The sequence below is a fragment of the Cricetulus griseus genome, chromosome 4 (assembly GCF_003668045.3).
Source record: "Cricetulus griseus strain 17A/GY chromosome 4, alternate assembly CriGri-PICRH-1.0, whole genome shotgun sequence".
NCBI classification, from domain to species: Eukaryota; Metazoa; Chordata; class Mammalia; order Rodentia; family Cricetidae; genus Cricetulus; species Cricetulus griseus.
This window is the reverse complement of record NC_048597.1, coordinates 36124114-36151066: the sequence shown is the minus strand read 5'-3', so window position 1 is coordinate 36151066 and position 26953 is coordinate 36124114. Positions and strand designations below refer to the sequence as shown.

Genomic DNA, 26953 nt, shown 5'->3' with positions numbered 1-26953 from the left:
CAAAACAAAACAAAAAGAACCAAATCCTTCTATTAAATTGCCACAACTACTTCAAGAAACTGTTTTTTGAAAGGAAATATGTGAAAGAAACATTATTGGTGTAACTGTTAAGAAATAAAGTGCACATGCCTTTTAATATCAATATTCTTAGTACATTAGTACAATCAAAATGAAGACTTAGCTCAATATCTCAAACCTGAAAAATATGGGACAAGAATACAAATTTCATATAAACAATAACACAATGGGGACAGGATTGCTCCCTTGCAAAAGAAAAGAAGCAACTGAAAACATTAAGAAAATCCAAGTGAGTTTCCGTCACTGCTACACAGTGACACCCACATGTAACACCTGAAATGTAGCATCGCTTTCCTGGGGCTGCCCTTGAACGTCTGCACTTAACTCACAATTCTCTGGTGTCTGGCTAATCCCATCCTGTAAAGTGGGAGATTCTCTATGCGCCTCGCTGTGAGATGAGGCATCCAAGCCTTCTGGAGAACAGGCAACATGGCACGTACTATCTTCTGCCACATCGTCTGGAGAACAGGCTACGTGGCACATACTGTCTCCTGCCACATCGTCAGAGTCTGTCCTCTCTTCCGCATCGTCTAGCTGCTGGACCGAAGATAAATACTGCTCGAGCAGGGTGTTATCCTGCTCACTGTTTGAGCTTTCCTTGCTACAGTCACCGTGTTCCTCAGTCATGGCCTCTAAGTTGGGGTGTCTGCCGTGCATCACTGTGTCTGTGGAATTCCCCAACATGGAGCTTTCACTGCTTTCTATGGAACTTTTTTCAAAATCCAAAGAATCCTTCAAACAGTGAACTTGATCTGTTAGAGAGGAATGAAAACCAGAGTCTGGAAATTCCGGAACAGATTTCTCTTGAGGAGCTTCATCCTCAGCAAGGAACCAATCAGAACTCTGATCAGAAGAGGGGCCCTGATGTTGTGGGAATGGAGGTTTAGGTGACACCAGAGTACTTGACACAGAAGGCATGTCAGTTTGCCAGGAAATTAGACGCTGCTCCACTGTCTGCTGCCAAGCTTGTAGAGATCTTACCTGCAAACCAGAAGGCAGTTTTATTATAAATAATATAAAAATCTTCCCCTTTTGCCTGGCATTGGTGGCGCACAGCGTTAATCCCAGCACTCAGGAGGCAGGGGCATGTGGATCTCTCTGAGTTTGAGGCCAGCCTGATCTACAAAATAAGTTCTAGGACAGCCAGAGCTATTACACAGAGAAACCCTGTCTTAAGAAACAATTGAAAGAAAAAAAAAAAAAATGCAAGCAAGGGGTGGGAGAGATGACTCAGTGGTTAAGAACATTTGCTACTACTCTTCCAGAAGACCAGGGTTCAGTTCCCAGCACCCACACAGCAGATCACAACCATCTGTAACTCCGGGTCCTAGGGTTCTACTACCCACTTCGGGCCCCAAGGGCACTTTACACACATAGGGCACATACATACATTCAAGCAAAGCACCCAGACACATAAATCTTTTTTTTAATTGCAAGCAATATAGAGTAGCCCAGTTGGTAGAGGGCTTGCCGAGCATGCATGAGGCACTGGTTCCCAGCCCCAGAAGTACACCCATCATTTGTGATGATGCACATCAGTAGCCCCACCACTTGTGAGGTGCAGGCAGGAGGATCAGGAGTTCAAGGTCACCCTCAGCTATAGTGAGTGTATGACTAGTCTGGATCACATGAGAACTTATCTCAAAAATAAAATAGAATTTAGTTTCACTGTGACTACCAGGTTCTCACTACATAGCTCTAGGTCATCAAGTACTTTCTGATAGTAATTGAAAGTGTATCTTTTCAGGACTTTTTTTTAAGATTTTATTTATTATGTATACAGTCTTCTGCCCATATGCCAGCAGAGGGCACCCAGATCTCATTCAAGGTGGTAGTGAGCCACCATGTGGTTGTCGGGAATTGAACTCAGGACCTCTGGAAGAAGAGTCAGTGCTCTTAACCTCTGAGCCATCTCTCCAGCCTAGGACTTTTTCTATATAGTCTCACATACTTATAGTTTTAATATGTATTTTTAATTTTTTAAATTATTTTTTTAATTTATGGATGAGGGCACACACATGCTTGTGGAAGTCAGAGGACAACTTGCAAGAATTGGGTTCTTGCATTTCATCATGTGGTCCTAGAGACCAAACTCAGGTTGTCAATATTGATGACATGGACCTTCACCCAGTGAACTAGTTCACTGGCCCTCAGAGAGCTTTTAACACCAAGCAGATGCTAAGCACCATCTCTTACTGTTATTACTATTATTCTGGAGATCTTTCCAGGTCAGTCTACATTACTACTTTATCCTTTTTAATTGGCCCATAGTATTCTATAGAGTGCTGTTATTTTTTATAATATATTTAACCAGTTCCCTACTAATGATAAATAAAACATCTTAAAAATTAATTATCTTGACAGGGGATGGTGGCACACATATTTAATCCTAGTAGATGGGAGGCACAGGCAGGCAGATCTATGTCAGTTTGAGGCCAGCCTGATCTACAGAGCTAGTTCCAGGATTGCTAGGGCTGTTACACAGAGAAATCCTGTCTCAAAAAGCAAAAAAAAAAAAAAAAAAATTAATTACCTTAATATATAGGTTGCATATAGTTACAATAACCTTTTTCTTATGATATTTCTAAGAAAAAAAGATATTTCTAAAAAAAAGTTTAAATATTTCTAAGAAATTATCAGGAAATTTTTTATTACAGTATATTACTGTCATATTTTAAAGTTTTTCCATACAAGTAAAACCAAAGGCTTAAAATGATTTTAGGCTGGGCAGCAATCATGCATGCCTTTATCCCAGTACTCAAGAGGCAGAGGCAGGTGGATCTCTGAGTTTGAGGCCAGTCTGATCGACAGAGTGAGTTCCAAGACAGCCAAAGCTACACAAAGAAACAAAAAGATTTTGTCCTCACTAGTAATTTTCTGTGTTCACATAAACTAGAGAAATCAGCAGTAGGGGTTTACCTCATTCCAAAGGAATCGGACAGCCTCTTCTTGTACAAAAGTTTTCACACGTTCTTCATCTCTTTCTTTTCTTAGTCTACAATGATTCAAAAGATCGTGTTGACATAAGGAAGAATGCTTTGATTTAAACTTCCTGTTTCTAACAACTACTAAGCAAATGCATTAGAAAGAGATTAATGACCTAATAACCACTGCTTCCACTGTTAGAGTATCTAAGCTCTAACCTTATTTAAAACTATGCTACAAGACAGAAGCCAGATGAGATGTATCTGAAACTGAAATTCACATATTCATTCTACAAATATTACCAAAAGGGGAATGTTTGTATGAGTCTAAGTATGTGTACATATACTTACGTATTAAATACCTCTTTATCTGCCCTTCAGTCTCCCAGTCAAACACAAGATGGTAGTGGCCTAGAAAAGGCTGGTTATTCAAAGCTTCCAAAAGTTAGCAGTCACACTTATGTACTCAGGATCACAGACTGTTTTCTCCTAAGACATTAACTAAACCCATCAGACATCAATTTCCTGCTTGACCCATTCCTGATTCTCCCTGGTATCACAGACTCTCCCATCTATCACTTGCTCTCATCCCTCAGTTTAACCTCTGAGATTACCGATGCTGTCTTGATTCTTGGGCCTATACCAAAACAGAGCCTTCCTTAGTTGTCCATTACCACCTGGAATATCACCCCTACTTTGTCCTGTTTTTTTTTATGTTTGTTTTTCATCTTTCCAGTACAGAATAGAGAATCCAGGGCCTTGTACCCGCTAGACAAAGATTCTACCCCTGAGCTACACCTCATCCCTTTTCAGAACTTCCAACACATTTATCCACTTTCTCTAGACTCTCCAAGACATTCATTCTTCTGTGCCATGCGGCACTCCTGATTTTAAGCAGCAGACTCCCTTATACCTTTCTCTGAGCTTTTCATTAGCCAAAACAGACCCATTAGTGCAAGCATTGTAGCTCTCTCAATTAGAAGCCTTTTTCTTCTTTTATACAAAGTCATCAAACTGTTTCTCACTGCTATTTTCAAGTGATTCTTTATCTAACTCCTAGTCCTGACTGTGTTCTTCTGCAACTTGACACAAACCCAGAAACAACTAGGAAGAGAAATTTCAATTGAAAAAAAAAGAAATGCCTCCATAAGATTGGCCTACAGGCAAGTCTATGGGGCATTTTCTTGATTAATGATTAATACAGAAGAGCCCAGCCCACTGCAGGTGATGCAAAGCCTGGGCAGGTGGTCCTGAGTTGTATAAGAAAGTAGACTGATGCAAGATACACTGGTGCAACAGTCACACAAATGTTGAGGAAATAATCAACCATCTCATTAGATTGAAGGCCCACTCCATGAGATAGAGGAGATGAGAGAGGGGAAACCATTATCAGAACATATTATATGAAAAAAAAAAAAAAACATATTTTCAATAAAAAGAAAGAAAGGAAGACAGAAACAAAGAAAGATGGGAACAGAAGAAAGGAGGGAGGGAGGGACGGAGGGAGGGACGGAGGAAACAACAAGTAAGCTGAGGAAGATGAGCAAACCATGAGGAGCAAGCTAGAAAGCACTGTTCCTCCATGGTTCTACTTCAGTTCCAGCCTCAGGGTTCCTGCTTTGAGTTCCTGCACTTGTTTCCCTTCAGTGATGGAGTGTGACCAGTGTTATAAGCTGTAACAAATCTTTTCCTTCCGAGTTGCTTTTGGTCGTGGTGTTTTAGCAAAGCAACAGAAACCCTAAGACATTCTGCTAAGAAGGCCTGCTATCCTGATAAATTCTCCCACTCCCCACACTATTCACTGGTGTCTCAGCACCGGTCTTTCTCTCTGCCCATTCCTGTCACTTTTGTTTAGAAAGCTCAACATTCAAGTAGGTGTACTACCTAAAAATAACATACACCACGAATCTACTGTCATAATCTCACTCTATTCCCAAGCATTTTAACTACACCACTTTTAAAACGTTTTTCAAGGATTAGTGAAATGCCTTAGAGGGAAAGGGTATCTGCTGAAAAGCCTGAAGACATGAGTTCAATTTCTGGAAGCCACACATTCCCTACCAGCAACTACCTACACTCTTTTCCTCATTAAAATAACATCCCCCAAGAGCTGGTGACACTCATTCTTTAAGTTCTTTATTTATTTATTTTATCCATTATCCAATCCACTTCAAATTGGCTTTCATTCCCACACCTCTAAACCACTCTTAGGAAACTCACTGTGCAGTGAAACTCATCAGAACTGGGATGTGGGATGTTTGTGCTTTGCATGTTCCAAATACAGGACAGGAAGGAAGGCAACCTCCAAGCCCTTGAAATATCTACCTGAGCAAACTATCTTTGTTAACTCGAGGCATTGAGTTACACTAGAGTTTATGCTAACAATGTGATTCCTAGTGAAACTCCATTTTGTTCCCCTGGGACCTTCAGACACTGTACCAGTTTACCTCTAGGGAAGGAGAAATCTAAGAAAAGTCACTCACATGTGATGGGGAATGTACTTCTTTTTATATTTATCTTATTGATTATTGAATAAAATACTGTTTGGCCAATGAGATAGCAAGTTAGACAGGACTAGGAGTCAAAGAGGATTCTGGGAAATGTAGTAGAGAAGTGGTGATCCAGGCAGGAAGTGACATAGCAAGGAGACTCATATTTAAACAAAGTAAATAGGAAGTGTTCCCTTCTTTCCCCTTCACCTCTTCCAGCGGCAGGATGTGAGCCACTGGCAAGAGAGGGCGCAAGCAAAAGGCATCCCCTATAAGATAAGTCTTATAAAATATATAGGTTTATGATAATTAAGACTGAGCTAACAGATGAGAATCCTAGTCATTGGCCAAGCAGCATTGTACCTAATACAAGTCTCTCTGTGTATTCATTTGGGCCCTAACTCAGGCGGGCGGCTGGCGTAAAGTGCACACATGGCGGTGGGGCTCGGTGGCTTTTGGCAGAAAGATTTATCATAACACACATGAGCACTGAATGCCTAAATAACTGACCCCAATAAAAACCATGGCCCAAAATGCTCGGGAGAGCTTCCCTGGTTGGTACTACTTTATATGTGTCATCACACATTCCAGCAATGGGAAGTAAGTCCTGGACCTCTATGAGTTAACTGGGAGAAGACCTCTAGAAGCCTGCAACCTGATCTACCCTATGTGATTTTTCCCTGTTTTAATCTATGTACATCTGCTATAATAAGCAGCAGCCATGGACTGAACAATTCCTGAGGTCTGTAAGTCCATTTGGCAAATCATGGAACCTGAGGACAGTCTTGAGGGTCACCAATTACAATAATGGCTAAATCTACCATCACTTTCTCTACCCTTCACTCCTCCACCCTCTCTACTTTTCTCTACCCTCACACTTCTCCTGAAACATTTTGCCCCACTGGAACTGAATATAATATACTCTCTTGGCTGTTCCTTCTCAGGTTCCTGTGCTACTTTCTCCTAAGCCACCTATAATACTAATAAACAACATTAGTTCCAATATTAATGAACTCCTATTGTCATAGGTTGGCAACCTTGGAACTGAGGAATAATTCCTACCTTAGTCCCAGAATTTTAGTCCCTTTGTATAATCCCTGATATTTTTCTCTAGCTCTTATGTCACCTAATTGGTTCTACGTAACTTTCTCTTTCTCCTTATCCAGTTTTTCTACAGTATCTACTTCTTTGTTGAGCATCATAGATGCCTATGTAGTTCACATGCCACTCAACATCTTCTGTGATATAGGTACCAATTGCTATGCTGAGAATGGAGATGCATATGGCAATTTGTACTCTCAAGATGCTTCCAATATATCACTGGAGATGACTACACCAACAGTAGCCCCCTGGTGTCATGACCACAGTAGCAGAGTTCTAAAACATCCCAAGTTGGCATCCCAAGCCAACAGACAGCACAGTTTCCAACCTACCTCCTTACTTCATCTGTCAGGCAGACAATGTGCTCCTGCATTCTGCGCAGCCGGATTTCATAACGTACCCCTTTGGCTTGTGGATTGTAGTTCCTGGTATAAAAGCCCCGCCAACAGGCCTGAAGCTTAGTGGCAGCTGCATTCAGTTTCTGAAGAGTGACTTTATCTTGTCCCAAAGCAACATGTCTCTGAGTTAAAATCTTACAGGGAGATTTCTCTGAAGCGGTAGGAGATATGGTTTCTTCACCATTTGGGTCTATGTGGGATGCACTATGTCCAACTGCCTCCGGGAAAGATGTAAGACCATGGTTATCCTCTTTCAAGATAGCATTGATGAGCACTGACTTGGTACAAGGTAACAGCCCAGAATTCTCATTTACTTCCTTTCTCATCTTACTTTTCAACATTTGAACAGAACTCTCATTCGTATCCCATAAAGGCTTTTCCTTGTCCTTATCCAAGTCCTGGCTTTCCATCCTTTTCATGGATTCATCTGCAACATCATCATCATCTTCTAGGCCCAAGTTGATGCCCTGCAGCCTCAGCTCAACAGTGGGTGATACTGGAGACAGTCCTGATGCAACTGGCATAAAAGTGGACTCTGAAGAGAGCAGACTGCAGTTTAGCTTGTCCTCATCTGTCTGTATGTCTTCCAGGTGAAGGTCATTCCGAGAATATCTTGTAGGGTGTGCAGAGGCTGGGAAGTTACTCTTAACAGCATATAACTGACCATCATTACTGCTTATCCCAACCCAAGAATTGATTTGGAGAACAGGTTCTAGAAGAACCAAGAGAGCATCATTTAAATCACCGAGTATTTGAAGAGCTTTTTATTTTCTTGGGGGGGCGGGGGCATGGTTTTAGAGACTTGTTTTTTCTGTATATCTTTGGAGCCTGTCCTGGAACTCACTCTGTAGACCTGGCTGGCCTTGAACTAACAAAGACCTGCCTGCCTCAGTCTCCCAAATGCTGGCAGTAAAGGCGTGTGTCACCACTACCCTTCTTAATTGTATACATAAAACATTTTTTACATTTATTTATGTACTGTGTGTGTGTGTGTGTGTGTGTGTGTGTGTGTGTGTGTGTGTGTGTGTGTGCAAAATGCCACAGTTTGCATGCAGAGGTCAAAGAACAACTTGTAGCAGTCAGTTTTCTCCTTCCACCATGTGGGTTTGAGGGGTTGAACTCAAGTTGGACATCAAGCAAGTTTATCCACTGAACCATCTCCCTAATTCCTTAGTTGTTTACTTTTAACAAAATTTAATCCCTAAAATATGGTAAAGTACAATAAAATGATTGCCTCCAGCAGGACTAAAATGTCAAGCCAAACATTTTTAAGAAAACACATTTCTTAATGCTCAGTGATCAAGAGTACTGGCTGCTCTTATACAGGACCTGAGTTCGATTCCCAGAACCCATATGAAGGCTCACAATGTAATTCCAGTTCCAGGGGATCTGGCTCCTTCTAGCCTCTGCAAGCACAAGAGATGCTTGTAGATACAGGCATACAAACAGACAAAACACACATACACATAAAAAAATAAAACGGATTTTTTAAGTTTAAAAAAAAAGAATTTCAGATTTTAAAAAAAAGGAAAGTGATTTATTAAAATAGGAGTGGTGGCTCATGCCTAAAATCCTAGCACTTGAGAGGCTAAAGCACAAGAATTCCCATGAAGTCAAGGCCAACATTACTAAGTCTATACAAAGATAACTGTCCACAAGTGCTTGCTTTGTTTTTTTCTTTTACTGTGCATATGTCTATGTCCATGGATCCCAGAAGAGAGCATTGGATCCCTTATAACTAAAGTCAAACTTGGGTAAGTTGCCTCATGTGGTTGCTAGGAACTGAATTCTGGTCCTCTTGAAGACCAGTAGACAACCTTAACTACTGAGCTATATCTCTAGGCCCACAAGAATCTTTTTTGAAAATTAGAAATACGGGGCTGGAAGAGTGGAGAAATGGCTCGGTAGTTGAGAGCACTTGCTGCTCTAGCAGAGGGACTAGGCTTCAGTTCCCAACAGCCATAGTTGACAACTGTCTGTGACTGCAGTTCCAGGGGATCCAATGTCCTCTTCTGACTCCACAGACTCCCGTATGCGTATAGTACACATTCAAACACTCTCACACATGTTAGGAGACCCTGGAGATCAGAGGTTGCAGTCTACCATAGCCTGGCAGCTTTCTCTAAGCTTGGCAACATGGAGGACCCCACCCCCCACCCCCAAGGAGACTTCCTACTCTCTACCTGCCTTTATTTGGAGGATGTTTCTAGGCCCAGATGCCTGAATTTTCTCAAACATGACACTTGACATAGTTCCCTGCAAACACTTGTCCCCTGTGGATCACATGGTAATTAAGTAACATGCTCTAGCTATTTTCATAGGGCCATGCTGCCACAGACCCAGCCTTGTAATAGGAGCATGCCACTTAATGCAAACTAGGATCTGTCCCCAGGTTTCCCAATCCTACATATTCCCTATACTCTGGATTAAAGGTGAGCTGATTCACTAAAGTCATCTCTTAGAGGGCTGTCTCCGTCATACCCACAGCCATCCGAACCCTGTTCCCTGCTTCTGTTCCCTCCAACCTCAAGGACCAAAGCAACCAACAATCCTGAGGAAGAAGCAGAACAACATACACACACACACACACACACACACACACACACACACACACACACGCACGCACGCACGCACGCACAAAGTAAATATTAAAAAAAAGAAAAAGAGGAAGTGAGTCAGGAGGATTTGAAGCAAGTTCAAGTCAAGCCCAGCCTGGGAGCTACATAGTGAGTTTCTGACCAGTCAGAGCTACATAGAGAGACCCTGTCTGAAACAAACTGTTTTATGACCCAGTAGGTCAAATGAGTTGAAAAAAAGTAGTGGAGCAAGTGGTTCTTAGGCACTGGGTATAAATGACTTCCTTACCGCTTTCCTGGAAATCTTGAACAGGGCTTGAGCGCTCAGGTGTAAGGGGTACCCTTGTTTCAACAGAAGCAAGAGGAGACAACTCTTCATTTTGGCTTTGGTTCATTAGCTGCCTCTGGTGAAACCTAGAAACCAATAATACCTGCTGTCATCTCCACAAACTAAGAAGGAATGCTCTCCTGCCTCCTCGGTTAATATGCTAAGACAGAAACTTAACAAGTCTGAGGGGTGTCTTTAGCCACTGGCAAACTATAGTCTCCATTGAAAGCATTGTGTAAAAATAGTTAAGATTTTTTTTTTTAATTATTAGATAAAGATAGGGACGGCAGCACATGCCTATAAAGCCAGCATTGTGGAGGTAGAGGCAACAGAACCAGCAGTTCAAAGTTACCCTCTCCACACAATAAGTTGAAAGCCAATCTAGTTTACATGAGACCCTGTCTCAATCTATATAGTTAATTGTCCACATGACCTCATACAAACACAATTTCATATGCAAAAACACTGAAAGACAGGATCTCTGATAAGAGAGGATATTACTAAACACTCTAGCCATGCTAGAGTGTTAATATTAGCACATGCTATATGAGGCACCTATATTAAAAGGCCAAAAACTTTTCAAACCTAGGGCCTAACACATGCAAGGCAAATCTAGGACTGGGTTATAACTTTGGCATTGACAAATCTCCCGTTCTTCTGTTATATAGTTTGGCTCACCCTTCAAGAACTGATTAGCAAAGCAACTGCCATGGAAGAAGCCACACACACGGTGTAGCGCAGCTTCTCTGCAGTGACGAAAGGCCTGAGTGTCCATGTGTGCCCTCCAGCCACAGGGAAGTCTGAGGTACCTTCACCTCTAAATCCCTCAGCTGCCACATATAAATGGGCTTACCTCTGTTTACTCAGAATCTTCTCTAGTTTGGCATCCTCTGCAGTTTGAAGACCCAGGGCAGAAGTAAGAGGACAGACTGTAGCCAGGTACTGCACAAGCTGGATGTGCTGGCCAGGCCGGTACGCTCGTCCCTTGCCTTGACTATAGAGCCATTCAGCTTTCAAACTAGAAAATACGTAAGAGGTGATGGCACAGGTGCAGTCAAAACACATTGTTGAGTAACAGTGATCTTGCCTTATAATACCACTACATGATTTCATTTAAAAAAAATTACTTATGGACTGGAGGGATGGCTCAGGGGTTAAGAACACTGGATGTTCTTCCAGAGGACCCAGGTTCAATTCCCAGAACCCACATGGCAGTTCACAGCTGTCTGTAGCTCCAGTTCCAGGGGATCAGACATCCTCACACAGACATATATGCAGGAAAAACACCAATGCAAATAAATAAACAAATCTTTAAAAAATTATTCGTCTGATTTGCTTGTTTTTAGTTAATTTTGATGGATAGTGGTGGTGGTGATGGTTGTGGTGGTGGTGGTTGTGTGTGTGTGTGTGTGTGTGTGTGTGTGTGTGTGTGGTCTAAGTTCCTGAGTGTGCACATGTGTGTGAAAACTCATGAGCATGTGTAGTTGAGGCCAGAGAGGAGGTTGAGTATCTTCTTCTATTGCTTTCCACTTTAATTTTTGAGAAAGGGGCTCTCTCGGAGCTCACCTTTTGGCTAGGCTGGCTAGCTAACAAGCTCCAGCAACCTGTCCATCTTTACCTCATTGGCAGTAGAATTACAAACATGTGCTACAATCCCTAGTTTTCTATCTATATTCCTAACTCACTTCCCTTGGTCTTATATTTTAATTTGTATCATAATTAGAGGAACTGTTCATACTAATGAGTCCAATTTTTATTTTATTTATTTATTTATTTATTTTGGTTTTTTGAGACTGGGTTTCTTTGTGTAGCTTTGGAACCTATCCTGGCACTCGCTCTGGAGACCAGACTGGCCTCGAACTCACAGAGATCCTCCTACCTCTGCCTCTGCCTCCTGAGTGTTGGGATTAAAGGCATGCGCCACCAACACCCGGCTGAGTCCAAATATTTTTAAATTATTTCCAAAGAAGCAATGAGCATTCTCTCCATTTACTTTGTCAAACAGAAGCAATCTATAAGCTCTTTTTTTTTTTTTTTTTTTGGTTTTTCCAGACAGGGTTTCTCTGTATTGCTTTGGAGGTTGTCCTGGAACTCGCTCTGTAGGCAATCTATAAGCTCTTACTGGCAGTTTTTAAAAATACCTAACTGGATGTTTTTTTAAACTGGTAAATATGGGAATTAAATTTTGTTGTTGTTTTGTTTTTAAGAGTTTATTTATTATGTATACAATGTTCTGCCTGCATGTATGCCTGCAGACTGGAAGAGGGCACCAGATCTTATTATAGATAGTTGTGAGCTACCATGTGGTTACTGGGAATTGAACTCAGGATCTCTGGAAGAGCAGTCTTAACCTCTGAGCCATTCTCCAGCCTGGGAATTAAATATTGTTAATTCTTTATTTCCTATACAAAATTTGTCAATAAATACTTAGTTCACATAAGTAGTATAACTAATAAAAAATGACAGACTTTCACCATTTTGTAATCTTTAATGAATTAATGGTTTCAGGCATGGATCATTCATAGCTACCAATAACGAAATAGACATCCAGACATTGAGTATGATCCAATAGTATCTACATAGTAGTCCTCTCTTTAATACCTCAAAACTAGCTGGGCACAGTGGTGCACGTCTTTAATCCCAGTGCTTGGGAGACAGAGGCAGGCAGATCTCTGTGACCAGGACAGCCTAATCTATAGTGAGTTCCAGGACAGCCTGAGCTATGTAAAAAGATCACGTCTCAAACATAAATAAATAAAACCTCAAAACTGAATCTGATCATACTGCCATGCCAAATCACCAATTTTTAGGTGATACAGGAGAGAGGAAGATGCCAAACACACAGGAAATTATCAGGTCAGCATAGTCAATCTATGGAGTATGTAACTATAATAAACTGATGGTTTTATTTTTGTTGTTGCTTCTAGAGACAAGGTCTCAAGTAGCTGGGCCTGACCTTGAACTTGCTATTGCTAAAGCTAGTCTTACTGCCTCCATCTCCCAAGTGTTGTGATTACCAACTTGATATTTTAAGATACTAAAAAATTAGAGCAGGCTGAGGGTGTGGTTTGGATGGTAGAGTATTTGCCTAGCATGCGTGAATACTTGGATTCAATCCCAGAACCATATAAAGCCAGCATGGAAGCAGGCCTGGAAGCCCAGTTCTGAGGGAGGTGAAGACAGAGGGATCAGATTATCCCCTGGCTACACAGAGACCCCAAGAACAGCCTGGCTACATAAGACACCACTGTCTCAAAACAGACAGAAATTTACAATCATAACATAAGATATGCTTCCTGGAAACAATATTTTCTTTTTTTTCTTTTTAGTTTTTTGAGACTTGGGTTCTCTGTGTAGCCCTGGCTATCCTAGAACTAGCTGTGTAAACCAGGCTGGCCTTGAACTCACAGAGATCTGCCTGCCTCTGCCTCCCAAGTGCTTCGATGAAAGGCGTGTACCACCACCACCCGGCTCATATTTTCATTTTAAAATGCATTAATAGGGTCAGCAAGATGACTAAGCAGGTAAAAGCACTTTTTACTCAGAATTTTTTTTTTTTTTTTTTTTGGTTTTTCGAGATGGGGTTTCTCTGTGTAGCTTTGGAGCCTATCCTAGCACTCGCTCTGGAGACCAGGCTGCCCTCGAACTCACAGTTTACTCAGACTTAATGACCTAAGTTCAACCCCTGAAACCTACATTAAAAGCCAGATTCAGTGGTATACACCTGTTATCCCAGTATTCTACAGCAAGAGATAGAAACAGAAGTGCCAGAAGGTAGTGGGACACCAAGCCTGGAGTATGCAGCAGGAACAAAAACAGAAACCAAAGAGGTGGGGGAAAGAGAACCATCTCCCAAATGGATTTTTGGAAGTGAAGGCTAAAAGTGTGCTGAGTCCATGAATGCCTATTTTCTGAGGGCAGAAAAGGAAAGGAGGCATGTTAAAAAGAATAATCCATCATCCCTTCTATCTCCACAGCTCCAGTTTCCTGAAGGCTCCTATGATCATGCAACCATCTCTAAAAGATGCTCCAAGATGCAGAGACCATCAGTGATCTAAGGATGGTCACAGGCATCAGAAGGTGAGAAACAGTACAGTATGTCTGCTTCAAGTTCCAAATTAAAACACCATGTGCGTTTTCCTAGAGGCATCATAAAAGGCCACTGGGTTCTAATGTGTTATTAATAAGTACTCCTTTCACACATATGATAGATAGCTAACAAGCTTTTGTGGGATTAAGCCAAGATCTTATATCACATACATAATGTGGTTTCTAGGAATGAATGTTACCATTTCCAAGCAATCAACAAAAGAACTTTCAGGACATAGATTGTTGTAAGTTTGGCATTTAGACTTACTAGTTCCAACCTCTAGAGCTGATATTCACTTTTTTCATTAATTTTTTTTTTATTTTATGTGTGTGAGCATTTTTGCCTGCATGTATATCTATGTACCACACGCATTTGGAGAACATAAGGATATAGGATCACCAAGAACTAGAATTACAGCTAGTTGTAAGCCACCGTGTGGTGTAGGGAATAGAGCCCAGGAAGACCAGCCAGTGATCATATCAGCTGAGCCATCTCTCCCTCCCCTACCTCACCCTCTTTTTTCATATATAGTTGCCCTGTAGTTAAGTATGATTTGAATTTCTGATCCTTCTACTTCTATCTCTCCAGTGCTGGAATCACGGGCATGCACCACCATGGCCAGTTTTATGAGAAAACCAAGGCTTTGAAATAGTCTCCCAGTGAAATGGAAGCTTGCTCCTTGCTGACTAGTCAGCAATCCATCCATCTCTGCCACGGCTCCCCCATGCTGGGGTTACAGGTAAGAGAAGCTATACTTGGCTTTTTATGTGAGTTCTGGGATTCAAACTCAGGTCCTCATTCTTGCAGAGTGAGGGCTTCAAATATGGTAGGCAAGCACTCTACCAACTGAGCTGTATTCCCTGGCCCTAAGATTAGGTCTTATATAGCCCAGGGTGTTGTAGAACCAACAATGTGTCCCAGGATGACAATGACCACCTAATTCTTCTACCTGTGCTTCTCAAGTGTTGGCATTACTTGCATGTGCCACCACACCGGGCTCCCAGCCCTGATGTTTACCTTCTGTCTTTTCTAAGAAAGGAGGGATAATCCCAAATCACCAGCAAATGGTCTGAGCTATGATTACACCAGCAGTTTAAACTTGTAAACACACACTTTAAAAAATTCAACAATTAATCTGTAACAAACTAGAAATGATCTTTCCTAAAAGATTCCTTGATTGATACCACAGTTAGGCAGACCATGTTCACCTTTCCTTCTGAGAAATCACATATCCATCTAGGACTCTGAGATTTAAGCACCAGCTGACGATGTATGGCCGATAGTCAAACCCTGGAATGGACGGTGTTGCCATCACACAAGGATTGTTCATGACTGATAACTGCTCCAATTCACTTAAAGAGGCCAAAAACGAGATCTAAAACAAAAGACATCTTTGTTGAACAAAATGAATGCTCAGTGTCAAGCACAGGGTTTCCGCTGATTACATAATTTTGGCAGCATTTGAGATTGTCACAATTTCCCTCTTGTTCTAAAAAGCATCAAGCTATTTTCTAATATTAGCCACCAACTTCTAAAACTCTAAAAACCTGGCCATTTGTCCTTCCTGCACAATAGGAAGTATCAGCATTATTTTCTAGTTAAGAAAACCATATTTACTTTCTTTGAGGTAGGATCTCATTAAAACCCAGACTGATCTTTAGCTTTAATCCTCCTGTCTCCACTTACTAAGTGCTGATGTTACAGACATAAAGGACTTTACCTAGTTTGAAGAAAACAATATTTGAAAACATAATAGAAGCCAGGGAAAAGCTGCCTTACTGGCGGCTAGTATAAATTTCTCTCCTACCAATCACGAGTGATGAGAATTGTAGCATTACAACTGAAATTCAGCCTGATGACCTCCAGTGTTAAGAAAAAGGAGAAAAAAAAGTACTCTAGTGACAGGTGTTTCACCAGGGCAGCAATTCTCCCAAGATGGTCACAGTCTAAAAATGAGGTCAAGATGCCTGGCGGTGGTGACACACACCTTTAATCCCTCAGGAGGCTGAGGCAGGTAAATCTCTATAAGTTTGAGGCCAACCTGGTCTACAGAGCTAGTTCCAAGATACCTAGGGCTGTTATACAGAGAAACCCTGTCTTTACACCCCCACACACCCCACCCCACACCACCACAAAATGAGCTCAAGAACCTCTCCTGTCTCTCCTGGACTTTCCCTTCCTAGATCCCACAGAGTCTGGACTTTTTCCTTTCTGGATCCCAGAAGGAAAGATCTAAGAGTCAAATTTTACCTCATTTAAGTCTCGAATTTCATTTTCTGCCAGAGACAATATAGAAAGACTTCTAGGTAGATACGAAGGTGCCATTCTAAGAGAGGTGATGATGTTTCCATGTAAAAGCAAGGTCTTGAAAGAAAAAAATACAAATCAACAAATTAAATAAATTGACTTGACAATGCCAAAATGGTGCATGCAAGAATAAAAAGACCGGGCTGGAGAGATGGCTCAGCTGTTGAAGGTTAGGCTCACAACAACAAATTTGACCTATTTTGTTATACTTCTCATCACACATAATTCAAATATTAATACTGAGAAGGCTCCTAAGAGGGCTTTAGCCCAACAAGGATTTAAGACTTATACAAGAACACATAGTTGATGTAGTATCTAGCAATGCTAGCTATGATGTACTAGCAAGCTATACAATTTAATACACAAAGCAATTTCCAACATAGTTTTTCATTTCCTTTTAAAATATCAAAATAAAGATGGGCGTGGTGGCACATGCCTTTCCCAGGTCTGGGGAGGCAGAGGCAGGCTGATCTCTGAATTTGAGGTCAGCTGGGTCTACAGAGAGAATTCCAAGACAGCCAGGGCTGCACAGAGAAATCCTGTCTCCAAAAACCAAACAACAAAACAAACAAACAAACAAACAACAAAAATCCACATCAAAATAAAGGCTGGAGAGATAGCTTAGTGGATAAGAGTGTTTGCTGTACAACCATGAGGACCTGTTATCAAATCCCAAGCACCCAAGAAAAAATCTGGCCATGCTGGCTAATATCTGAGACACCAGAACTTGGGGCAGAAATCAGTGGATTGCTGGTCTGCCAGCCAACAGCTAAGAGTGAGCTTCCAGATGAACGGCAGACTGTTTCAAAGTAATAAGGTAGAGCGGGATAGAAGACGATAGCCAGCATCATGCTCTAGCCTCACCATGTGCACACACAGGTGTGTTCAGCTGCACTTATATCCATGCACCACACCCGCATCTACTGCACATACACTCACATACATGCGAATAAAATGAAACAATCATATAGAAAGCAAATTTGGCAAAAGAGACGGATAAGCCATAATTCATACTTTACAGCTACAGTTTTTACTTAGTTGAAGACAAAGAAAGGTGGAAATTATTGTTTGCAGACATAGCTGGCCCATATTAATTCAGCAATAATAAAGAGTAAGTCCAAGGGGTGGAGGGATGTTTCAGTGGCTTGGTCTCCCTACCAGTGGCTCACAACCCCGTGACTCCAACTCCAGGTTATCCAATGCCTTCTTCTGTCTTCCTGTGCACCACATGCACTATATACCAGACACCCCCACATACACACACATAAATAAAACAAATAAACCTTTGAAACAGTGTAAGTCTAAGATACTCTAAACATTCAGGATTCTGTTTAGCTATTCATATATCCATTCAAGAAAAAAAAAAGTTATAACAAAAAGAAAAAAATGCACAAAATATTCAATCATCTTTTAGTTCGAGTTTTTTTTTTTTTTTTTTAGCATTTATTGGGACAGTTGTAAATATCAAGTTGTTTAGGATTATTGTTGCTATAAAATTATTTCTGCTCAAAATGTAGGGAAAATAGAACTTCAGATTCCACTTCTAAAGCTTGAAGAGTCTATCTGGTGCTAATAATATTTAATTAAGTAAAAATACAGGAAAAAACTACATATGTATGGAGTAGTTTTACCTACTGTATGTCTGTGCACCATGTGTGTGCCTGGTGTCTATGGAGATCAGAAGGGAAATTTAGATTCCCAGGAACTAGGATTACAAATAGCTGTGGTTCCAGTGGACCTGGGAATCAAAGCGAGATTCTCTGGAACAGCAGTTCTTAACCATTGAACTATCTCTCCACCCTCTATGTTTATTAATTGAAATTAGCTTTGTTAGTTAAATTATATCCAGTATTGAAAACAGCATCCTTAGCCGGGCGTTGGTGGCGCACGCCTTTAATTCCAGCACTAAGGAGGCAGAGGCAGGTGGATCTCTGTGAGTTCGAGACCAGCCTAGTCTACAAGAGCTAGTTCCAGGACAGCCTCCAAAGCCACAGAGAAACTCTGTCTCGAAAAACCAAAAAGAAAGAAAGAAAGAAAGAAAGAAAGAAAGAAAGAAAGAAAGAAAGAAAGAAAGAAAGAAAACAGCATCTTTGAGAATAGGAAAACACAAAACCACACACATACATCAGACAAAGCCTTAGGCAAAATGGATCACTTGAGCCCAGGAGTTCAAGACCAACCCAGACAACATAATGATAGATCTTCTCATCTAAAAAACAATATAAAACTGGGCATGGTGGCACATGCCTTTAATCCTAGCACTCAGGAGGCAGAGAGACAGGTGGATCTCTGTGAGTTCAAGACCAGCCTGGTCTATATAGCCAGTTCCAGGATAGAAAGAGAGAGCTTTATAATAGAATCTATAAAAAAAAAAAAAAAAAGAAGGAAAAAAGAAAAAAAAACCCTCAACTTTAGGATGGATTGCTTCAAACTTTACCAGAATATTAGATATTGACTAAGGCTCCTAGAGTTAGCCAGCTTAAAATGAAGGGAACTCATCACATTCAGAGGATGAGAAATAAGAAGTAACTAACAAGTTGCTTTTGGGTTTTTTTTGGTTTTTTTGAGACAGGGTTTCTCTGTGTAGCTTTGGAGCCTATCCTGGCACTCGCTCTGGAGACCAGGCTGGCCTCGAACTCACAGAGATCCGCCTGCCTCTGCCTCCCGAGTGCTGGGATTAGAGGTGTGCACCACCAACGCCCGGCTTTTTGTTTTTTGTTTTTTGTGGGACTATTTTTACATAACATGAATAAATCACTTATAGGAACTAACAATCAATTTGGGAGGCATAAGCACTCTTATTCTCAAGATTACATAAGTAGTCTTGAGCTCAGGAGTTCCAGAAATAGCCAGGGCAATACAATGAGACTTTGTCTCCAAAAAAAAAAAAAAAAAAAAAAAAACAAGTTGGTAAGTTTTTACAATTGTAATTCCTGAATTCTGGAAAGAGGGAGAAAGATCATGATGACCCTGAAAGGTTAGCCTGGGCTTTACTGGGAGGCCCCTTCAAAAGGAGACAGACAGGTTCGTAATATACAGTATATGCAGGCTGAGTTTATGCCCAAGAGAACACATTTTTAGTAATATTTTTATTTGTGATAATTTGTAAGAAGTGCAGAAGACCCACTCACCTTTAAAGACATCAGCTTTGACAGATCGCCTATCTGGGGTATGTTATTGTCTGACAGATCAAGGTGTTGCAGAGCTGTGCAGCTGTTGATTTGCTCCATGGTCTAGCACAAGAAGAGCATCACATTATTCAGTGCACTTAAAATCAAAAAACAAAATCATTCCCTAATTCTTTGTAGCTGGGTCCCCTGCCTCCTCTTGTCACTAGAAGCACAGCAGCAGAGCTGAAGCAGGTGGATCTGTGTGAGTTCAAAGCCAGCCTGGTCTACAGAGCTAGTTCTAGGACAGCCAGGACTGTTAACACAGAGAAACCCTGTCTCAAAAAACAAAATAACGAACAAAAAAGAATACTATATTATACTATATGTTCAAAATGGAGGCTTTTTAAAGTTTGTTGACACAGATTGTAGAAGTAGACATTTTTATTTTTTAATCTTCTTATTTCTATACTTGCCAAGTTTCTTCTTCACAGAGAACAGATTTACTATGAAAAATAAATCTCAAAATTTAATTAGCAAGAAAAAAAAGAAGCCATTCACCTTCAGATTATTTCCTGCTAAATTCAGCCATTCCAAATGGACTAGGTCCTTCAGCCCTTCCATGCAGCCAATACTATTATGAGGTAAATTTAATACCCGGAGTTGAGTCAGTTTGGCCACGCCCATCATCCGAACCAGCCGATTATTAGCTACTGACAACTGTGAAAAGGGAACATTATTATTCCTAGAAACAAATACACAGGTCCACGCATATTACAAACATTCCCAAACCCAATTTATATTTTTTACACATATTATTTATATGTATTACCTACAATATAACTACTGGAGTTTGTTGTTCTAATCAAATCAAATACACACACACACAAAGAGAGAGAGAGAGAGAGAGAGAGAGAGAGAGAGAGAGAGAGAGAGAGAGAGAGAGAGAGAGAGAGAGAGAGCCTGCTATGGGGTAACCAACTGACGCCTGCTCCACAGGAAGGGATTCATGTGTGTTACTGTAAACCCAGCCAAAAACCCATGGCTGGGGATGACATAAGCCCTAGTGAAGAAGCTCCTGATGTTTTTTGCTAAATGGATACAATGTACCTATCAAATTGCCTTCTAAATAACTACACACCCCACAGAACAATGCTGCGGTCATCTCTATTCAGAGCAGTGTCCTTTGCAGTGATGAGTGGTGACTGCAAAGATTCAAAGTGCAGGAAACAAATAAATAGCTCCTAAGTGCCCAGTCCTAAGTGGGACATCTGTAACATCCCCTCCAAGGCTCCAGGAGTGAGGTGGGAGAAGGGGCAGAAAGAATGTAAGAGCAGGGGAGAGGGGGGAGGCATGGAATACTGACTTCTGGGGATGGCACTTTTTTTTTTTTTTCTGGAGGTGGGGTGGAGTTTGGAAGGCTTACCTATCCCTGAGGATTACTAGACAGCTGATGGTTGGTGGAGGAGGAAAAGACATTCTCTTCAGTGGCATAGTCACTGGTAGGGTGTCCACGCTACGGTAAATAGACTCTCATTCCTGCCCCTCAAGAAATTTACTGGATCACAAAAAGTGGGGGGGGGAGAAAGAGGAGGAGAAGACAAGGAAAAGCAGGAGAGGCCACTGGAGAGAAGAAAGAGGATTAGAGGGAATAGAAAGGAAACCAGAGAGGGCAAAGGCAATGTTTGTGATAGAAATACATTATATACACACTCAGAAAAGCAAAACCCAGTAGTACAAATAATTAACATTTGCTTACACAAAGTACAGACAAAGCTGAACGAGACTTCTGTCAATTACTAAAGATACCTGTGTGTGGATGGTGTATGTTGGAGGGAGTGTGTGTGTGTGTGTGTGTGTGTGTGTGTGTGTGTGTGTGTGTGTGGCATATGTTCACATGTTGCATATATGTGAGTACATGGGTGCACATGCCCATGTGTACACATGAAAACCTAGAGCAGGACTTTGGGTATCTCCCTCTAGCACTGTCCTGATTGCTTTAAGACAGGCTCTCACTGACCTGGAAGCTCACTGTTTCGACTAAGTTGGTTGGCCAGCTAGCTCTCAGCATCTGCCCATCTCACCCCTCCAACAACTGGGTTAAATGTAAACTACATGCTTCAGTCAAAACTAGGACAATGCTAGGTACACTGAGAGGGAGCAAATAAACACTTCTTTTTGTTTGATTGTTTTGGTACAGTACTGACAAACTTAGGGCTTTGAGTATGCTAAGCATGTACTCCTAGCACTCAAGTATATCCCAAGTGTTAGTATTCAGGCATCTGTACTGGCCTTGGGGTTCTGACAGGATACATCCTCAGCTGCAGCCACTAATAGCACCACTTGTGCCTATTCACTATGTTCCCTTTTAAAAGGGCCCTGTCTACCTCCCATCCTGCTCTCTCTCTCTCTCCCTCTCTCTGTCTGTCTGATCCCCCCTCTCTTTTCTCTCTCTCTTCTTCCTCCCCTTTCCCCTTTTTATGATCCTTTTCCCTTATGAAAAAACCCCTTGGCTTGAACCCTGTCTCATGGCATCTTTCTCTCCAGTGCTGCTTTTCTTAAATTACAATACCAACCCCAACATTCTTGGATGAATAAGCTCTTTGCCCACAATATGAAGGAAAGATTAGATTAACACAATATTTCATCAACATATAATGTTCTCTTTAAATATAAATATTTACAGGAGTAGAAAGATGGCTTGGCACTTAAGAGCACTTGCTGTCCTTCCAGAGGATCAGAGTTCAGTTCCTAGCACCCAAGTAAGGTAGTCACAACCACGGATATATAACTCCAGCTTCAGGAAAATCTGATACCCTCTCTTCTGGCCTCCAATTGTACTCATATATATATGGCACATATTATACAGATATACACAAATACACATAAATAAAAAGTAAAATAAACAAGAGCACTGGTCTATAGCGCAGTTACAGGGCAGGCTCCAAAGCTACACAGAAAGACTCTGTCTGGAAAAAAAAACAACAACAAAAACAAAAACAAAAAAAATTTAAATATTTACAGAGTGAGCACGTGTGTGTGTGTGTGTGTGTGTGTGTGTGTGTGTGTGTGTGTGTGTGTGTGTTCAAGAATCACACTTGCAGACACACTTGAGCAACAGTACACATGCAAATGTCACCAGCATACTCTCAGAAGTCCGTTCTCTCCTTCTGCTTGTGGCACACACAGATCAAACTCGGGTCTCCAGGCCTCTGCCCAAGCACTCCCACCTACTGAGCCACCTTGCTGGCCCTGTTCCCACTACTTAATGATGCTTCTTTCTCTAGATCACTGGAAATGTAATACATGTATTCATCTTCAAAAACTAGCATATAAAACTTTAAGGCAACATTTACTACTCTCAAAGCATGGAGAATAACTTTTTGGTTTCATTTAGTAATAAATTAGTCTTATATAACCCATACCCACCTGTATTAACTGTTTGCATTTCTCTAGATTTTCCAGTTTAATAATCTGGTTTTTATCCAGAATCAATGTGTGAACATCAGCATCACAGGGCAGGTTGGGCCCTAGTTTCTGTAGTCCCTGCCCTGACCAGTTCACCACTGAGCCTTGAGAAGAGAAGACAACTTATTAGAAAGCAAAAATGACAGCTGAGAAAAAAATATATATATACACCAGAGCACAGTAAGCAGCAAGAGTTTAAAACTATAGCAACTCAGAGCTGGGATGATACATTTTTTTCCTCAAAATTTAGCTCAGAGGCAGAGCCCTTACCTAGCATGCAAGGCCCTGAGGTTCCCTTATTTTGTATCTAATAATAGTATTTTTAAAATTGGGCTTAAGTTTCTTTTTATGTTTGATTGTTTGTTTAGTCTTTCGAGATAGGGTTTCTCTGTGTAGCTTTGGAAACTGTCCTGGAACTCGCTCTGTAGACCAGGCTGGTTTAGAACTCACAGAGATCTGCCTACCTCTGCCTCCTGAGTGCTGGGATCAAAGGCATGCACCACCACTGCCTGGCTGGTCTTAAGTTTCTTTTTTGAGTTTTGTCTTTTTTTTTTTTTCCCATGGATATTATTTCCCTTTTGTTATCCTTCAATTTTTTTCTTTTTTTTGGATTGTTTTTCTTTTGCTGTTGTTTTATTTTGTGTTGAGACAGAGTCTGAAGCTGACCAGGCTAGCATAAACTATGCGCCTGACGCTGGATTTGAACTCCTGATATTTCCTCCATCTCCCAAGTACCGGGACTATAGCTATCACCATACAAGGCCCTAGAACTGATTTTTTATAGAGATCAAACTGTTTGTGGCCTAACTACAAGTATATCAAGTGCCTAAAGTAGTGTGTATGGTGGGGTCACATCATGCATGCCCAGGGAGGCCTGAAGAAAAAAGGCTGGGTGTCCTGCTTTGTCCCTTTTTTCATTCTCTTCACGAACACTCTCTCAATGAACCTGGAAGCCTAGAGCTAGACTGGAAGTCAGCAAGCCTCCATGGCATTACAGGCACGCATTGGGAGCTTTTTGGAGGGACAATAGGGATTTCAACTCCTGCCCTAGTGCTTTCATAGCAAGTACTATAACCCACTGAGCCATCTCTGTGGCCCTCACTTTGAGGCAGGGTCTCTTGCTGGCCTGGAACTCATCAAATAGGGTAGGCTGGTTGGCCAGCAAGCCCCAAGGATCTGCCTGTATCCATCTTTTTCTCAGCACGGACTAAGATTACAAGCTCTTGCTGCCAAAAGTTCCCTTGGGTTTGGAGGATTGAACCTGGGTCCACACACTCGCACAGCAAGGACTACACCAACTAAACTATCTCCCCAGTCACTTCTGAATATTTTGAAGATCAAAGTATAGTTAACTAAACTATAGAATAAAATGATTCTCTGATTTCTCAAGGTTGGTGTGAAGCCAAACAATTCACACACAGCCTCAGACCTGGCAGGCAATGCTCAATAAAGCACAGCAGCATGAATTCCAACTATAGCTGTGGTTAACCACTATGGACAAGTTTCCTTCTCTTTTTCTCCTTCATTTTTTCAGTTGGAAAGCTCCCCAAATTAAGGTGTTGCCAAGTTTGGTAACTGAGACCCTTTCTCCTAGAGGCTGGCTACCTCCTCACTGTGTCCTCCAATGTCTTTCCTCTATAGGTGCAAATCGCTGAGTTAACTTTCCTACTCTATGAATTGTGGATGACAATTAACCAGCCATAGTGGTGCATGCCTTTAATTCAGCACTTGGGAAGCAGAGAAACCTGGTCTATATAGTGAGTTCCAGGACAGCCAGAGAGATCCTGTCTTGAAAAAAAAAAAAAAGAAAAAAGAAAAAAGTCATACAGTGGTGGCGCAGGGCTTTAATCTCAGCACTCCAAGAGGCAGAATCATCTCTGTGAGTTCGAAGCTAGTCTAGTCTACAGATCCAGTTCCAGGATAGTCAGGGACTACACAAAGAAATCGTCTCAAACATAAAAGGGGACAGGGGATGAGGCTGAGCCACTTGTGGTAATACACATCTTTAATTTTAGCACTGGGGAGGCAAAGGCAGGAGGATTTCTGTGAGTTTTAGGCCAGTCACAACTACATAATGAGATCCTGTCTTGAGGGAAAAAAATGTGAGAATACAATATAAATATTTTCTACATGAAAACTTGAGATAATATAAGAAAAGTGCTCAAAATATCATCTGGCTTTTAAAAAGTGGCTCTGTGATGAGCACAGGGGTCCAGACCAGGCTTGTGAAACCCACAGAAACAGCTGACCTGAACATCAGGGAGCTCTTGGTCCCCAGTCTGATAGCTGGGATAGTGGGTTTCAGTGAGGAGACCTCAGAAATCTACGGGACCTCCTGTAGTAGATCAGTACTTATCCCTAGCATAAGAATGGACTTTGGGAGCCCATTCCACATAGAGGGATACTCCCTGAGCCAAGACACACGGGGATGGGCCTAGGGCCCTAACCCAAAGGATATGATAGACTCTGGTGACACCCTATGGAAGGCCTCACCCTCCCTGGGGAGCAGAAAGGATATGTGATAGGTAGGGTTTCAGTTGGGGGAGGGGTGGTAGGGGAGGAGGGGAGGGAGAGGGAACTGGGATTGACATGTAAAACAATCTTGTTTCTAATTCAAATTTTTAAAAATGCTGTAAAAAAAAATTGCTCTGTAAATACTAGAGGCTGCTCTCGTCTGTTGTCTTGGAGGGCTAGAGAGTTTTAGGAAAGGCAGCGACCATAGTGGGCGGGGCCAGAGTAACTGCCAATTTCAAATTTACCATCAGACTAGGATACCCTGGGAAATAAATTTTTCGGAACTCTCTTCTAGAAGGTTTCAAAGTTTTTTTCAGTTTTCTTAGCACGGGAGATGTCGTGAGCCGCTTCTTGAAAGATGAAAACTATGCTGTCGCAGAAAAGCGCACCCAGCGTTTGCACACAGTTCCGAAAGGTCGACACATCTTTTAGCCGAACTCCTCCCCTCAAAAATTCAGGGTCCCCAGGTTATGAGCCCCGACTCTATCCCTGTCTGCCCCAATCCAGCCAGCGGCTACCACGCCTCAGAGTGTAACCAAAACAAAAGCTCAGGTCCGGCGCCCCACGGAGGCATCTTCCAGCCACAGGCGCACCCCTCGCCTGCGCTCTGCTAAACAAAGACCAAACTCGACCCCGGGACCCGGCCTGCAGAATGACGGGGGAGCAACGGGTGTCCCGGTCACCCCCAGATTCTACCACGGGTACTGGCCACTTCCAAGGAAGAGTTCAGGCAGACTGTGATGCGGTGGTATCAGATAAGATGCTTCCTGAACGTTCTCGGAACCGATGGGGGAGGGGACAGAGGAAAGAAAGAGACTCTGCCAATTTCCCGTGGGCACTCGGAACTCAAAGTAAACGTCCCAGAAAGGTCGCCGCAGTCCGGAGCCCACTGCCCAGTCAGACTAGGGAGAGCGCGGGACGGGGGCGCCGGGCACCGCGAAGGCTCCTGGGGGCTGAAGTCCCTCATCCAGCCGCCTTCACCGCATGCTGCCAAACCGGACCTGAGAGCGGGACTACAACTCCCAGTAGGTAATGCGCCTCCGCGCTGCCTACAGCCCCGTATCAAAAGAACTGGTCCAAAACTGCACCTCGAAACCCAGGCTTCCTCTTTACACTAAGCAACTATTTAATATGATTTAGTGAAGTAAACTTTGGAGTTCAGGGATGGGAATCGTCCTACCTTCTCCCGGAGCCAGAGCCCCGTCGGCTCGCGCTACCGCCATAGTTGCTGCTTGCTAATGACACCAGCAACCGTCCTCAGCCGTTCTGTAGACTATGTAGTCAGAGGTGGGAAACTGCAAACTACAACTCCCAGGATGCACAGCACTCAGTCGGCCCAATCGGCTGCCTGATGGGAATCACAGGCTAGAAAGTGAGTGTAGTTTAGAAAAAAAAAAAAAAGAGCTTAGGAGACCTTGATAGGTGAGCAAGCTGCATTGTTAGATGAATCTTTTCACTCCAGGGCCAGGTGTTTGAGAAATCTGACACTTTTACCACCTGGCACATTATAAGGATGTTATTTAAAGTAAACAATTTGAGAGCTCTTTGCTAGAAGTCTCTATGACAGCTACCC

General features: G+C 42.0%; 1 protein-coding gene across 2 annotated transcripts; it reads right to left on the bottom strand.

Annotated features, from left to right (window-relative positions):
* Window positions 1-26714, bottom strand: Cep97 (centrosomal protein 97). Of its 2 annotated transcripts, none has more exons than XM_027412509.2 (11): window positions 26561-26714; window positions 22828-22970; window positions 19960-20118; window positions 19423-19524; window positions 16235-16348; window positions 15193-15359; window positions 10748-10912; window positions 9856-9980; window positions 6925-7702; window positions 2998-3073; window positions 1-1059 (listed from the first exon to the last, which is right to left on the bottom strand). In XM_027412509.2, exons 1-11 carry the CDS (start codon window positions 26601-26603, stop codon window positions 325-327), a joined length of 2607 nt encoding a protein of 868 aa, XP_027268310.1. In that variant the 5' UTR covers window positions 26604-26714; the 3' UTR covers window positions 1-324. The 2 variants fall into 2 exon arrangements, with proteins under 2 accessions (XP_027268310.1, XP_027268311.1); XM_027412510.2 differs by lacking the exon at window positions 26561-26714 and adding an exon at window positions 25626-26503.
* Between the last annotated feature and the right edge of the window lie 239 nt (window positions 26715-26953).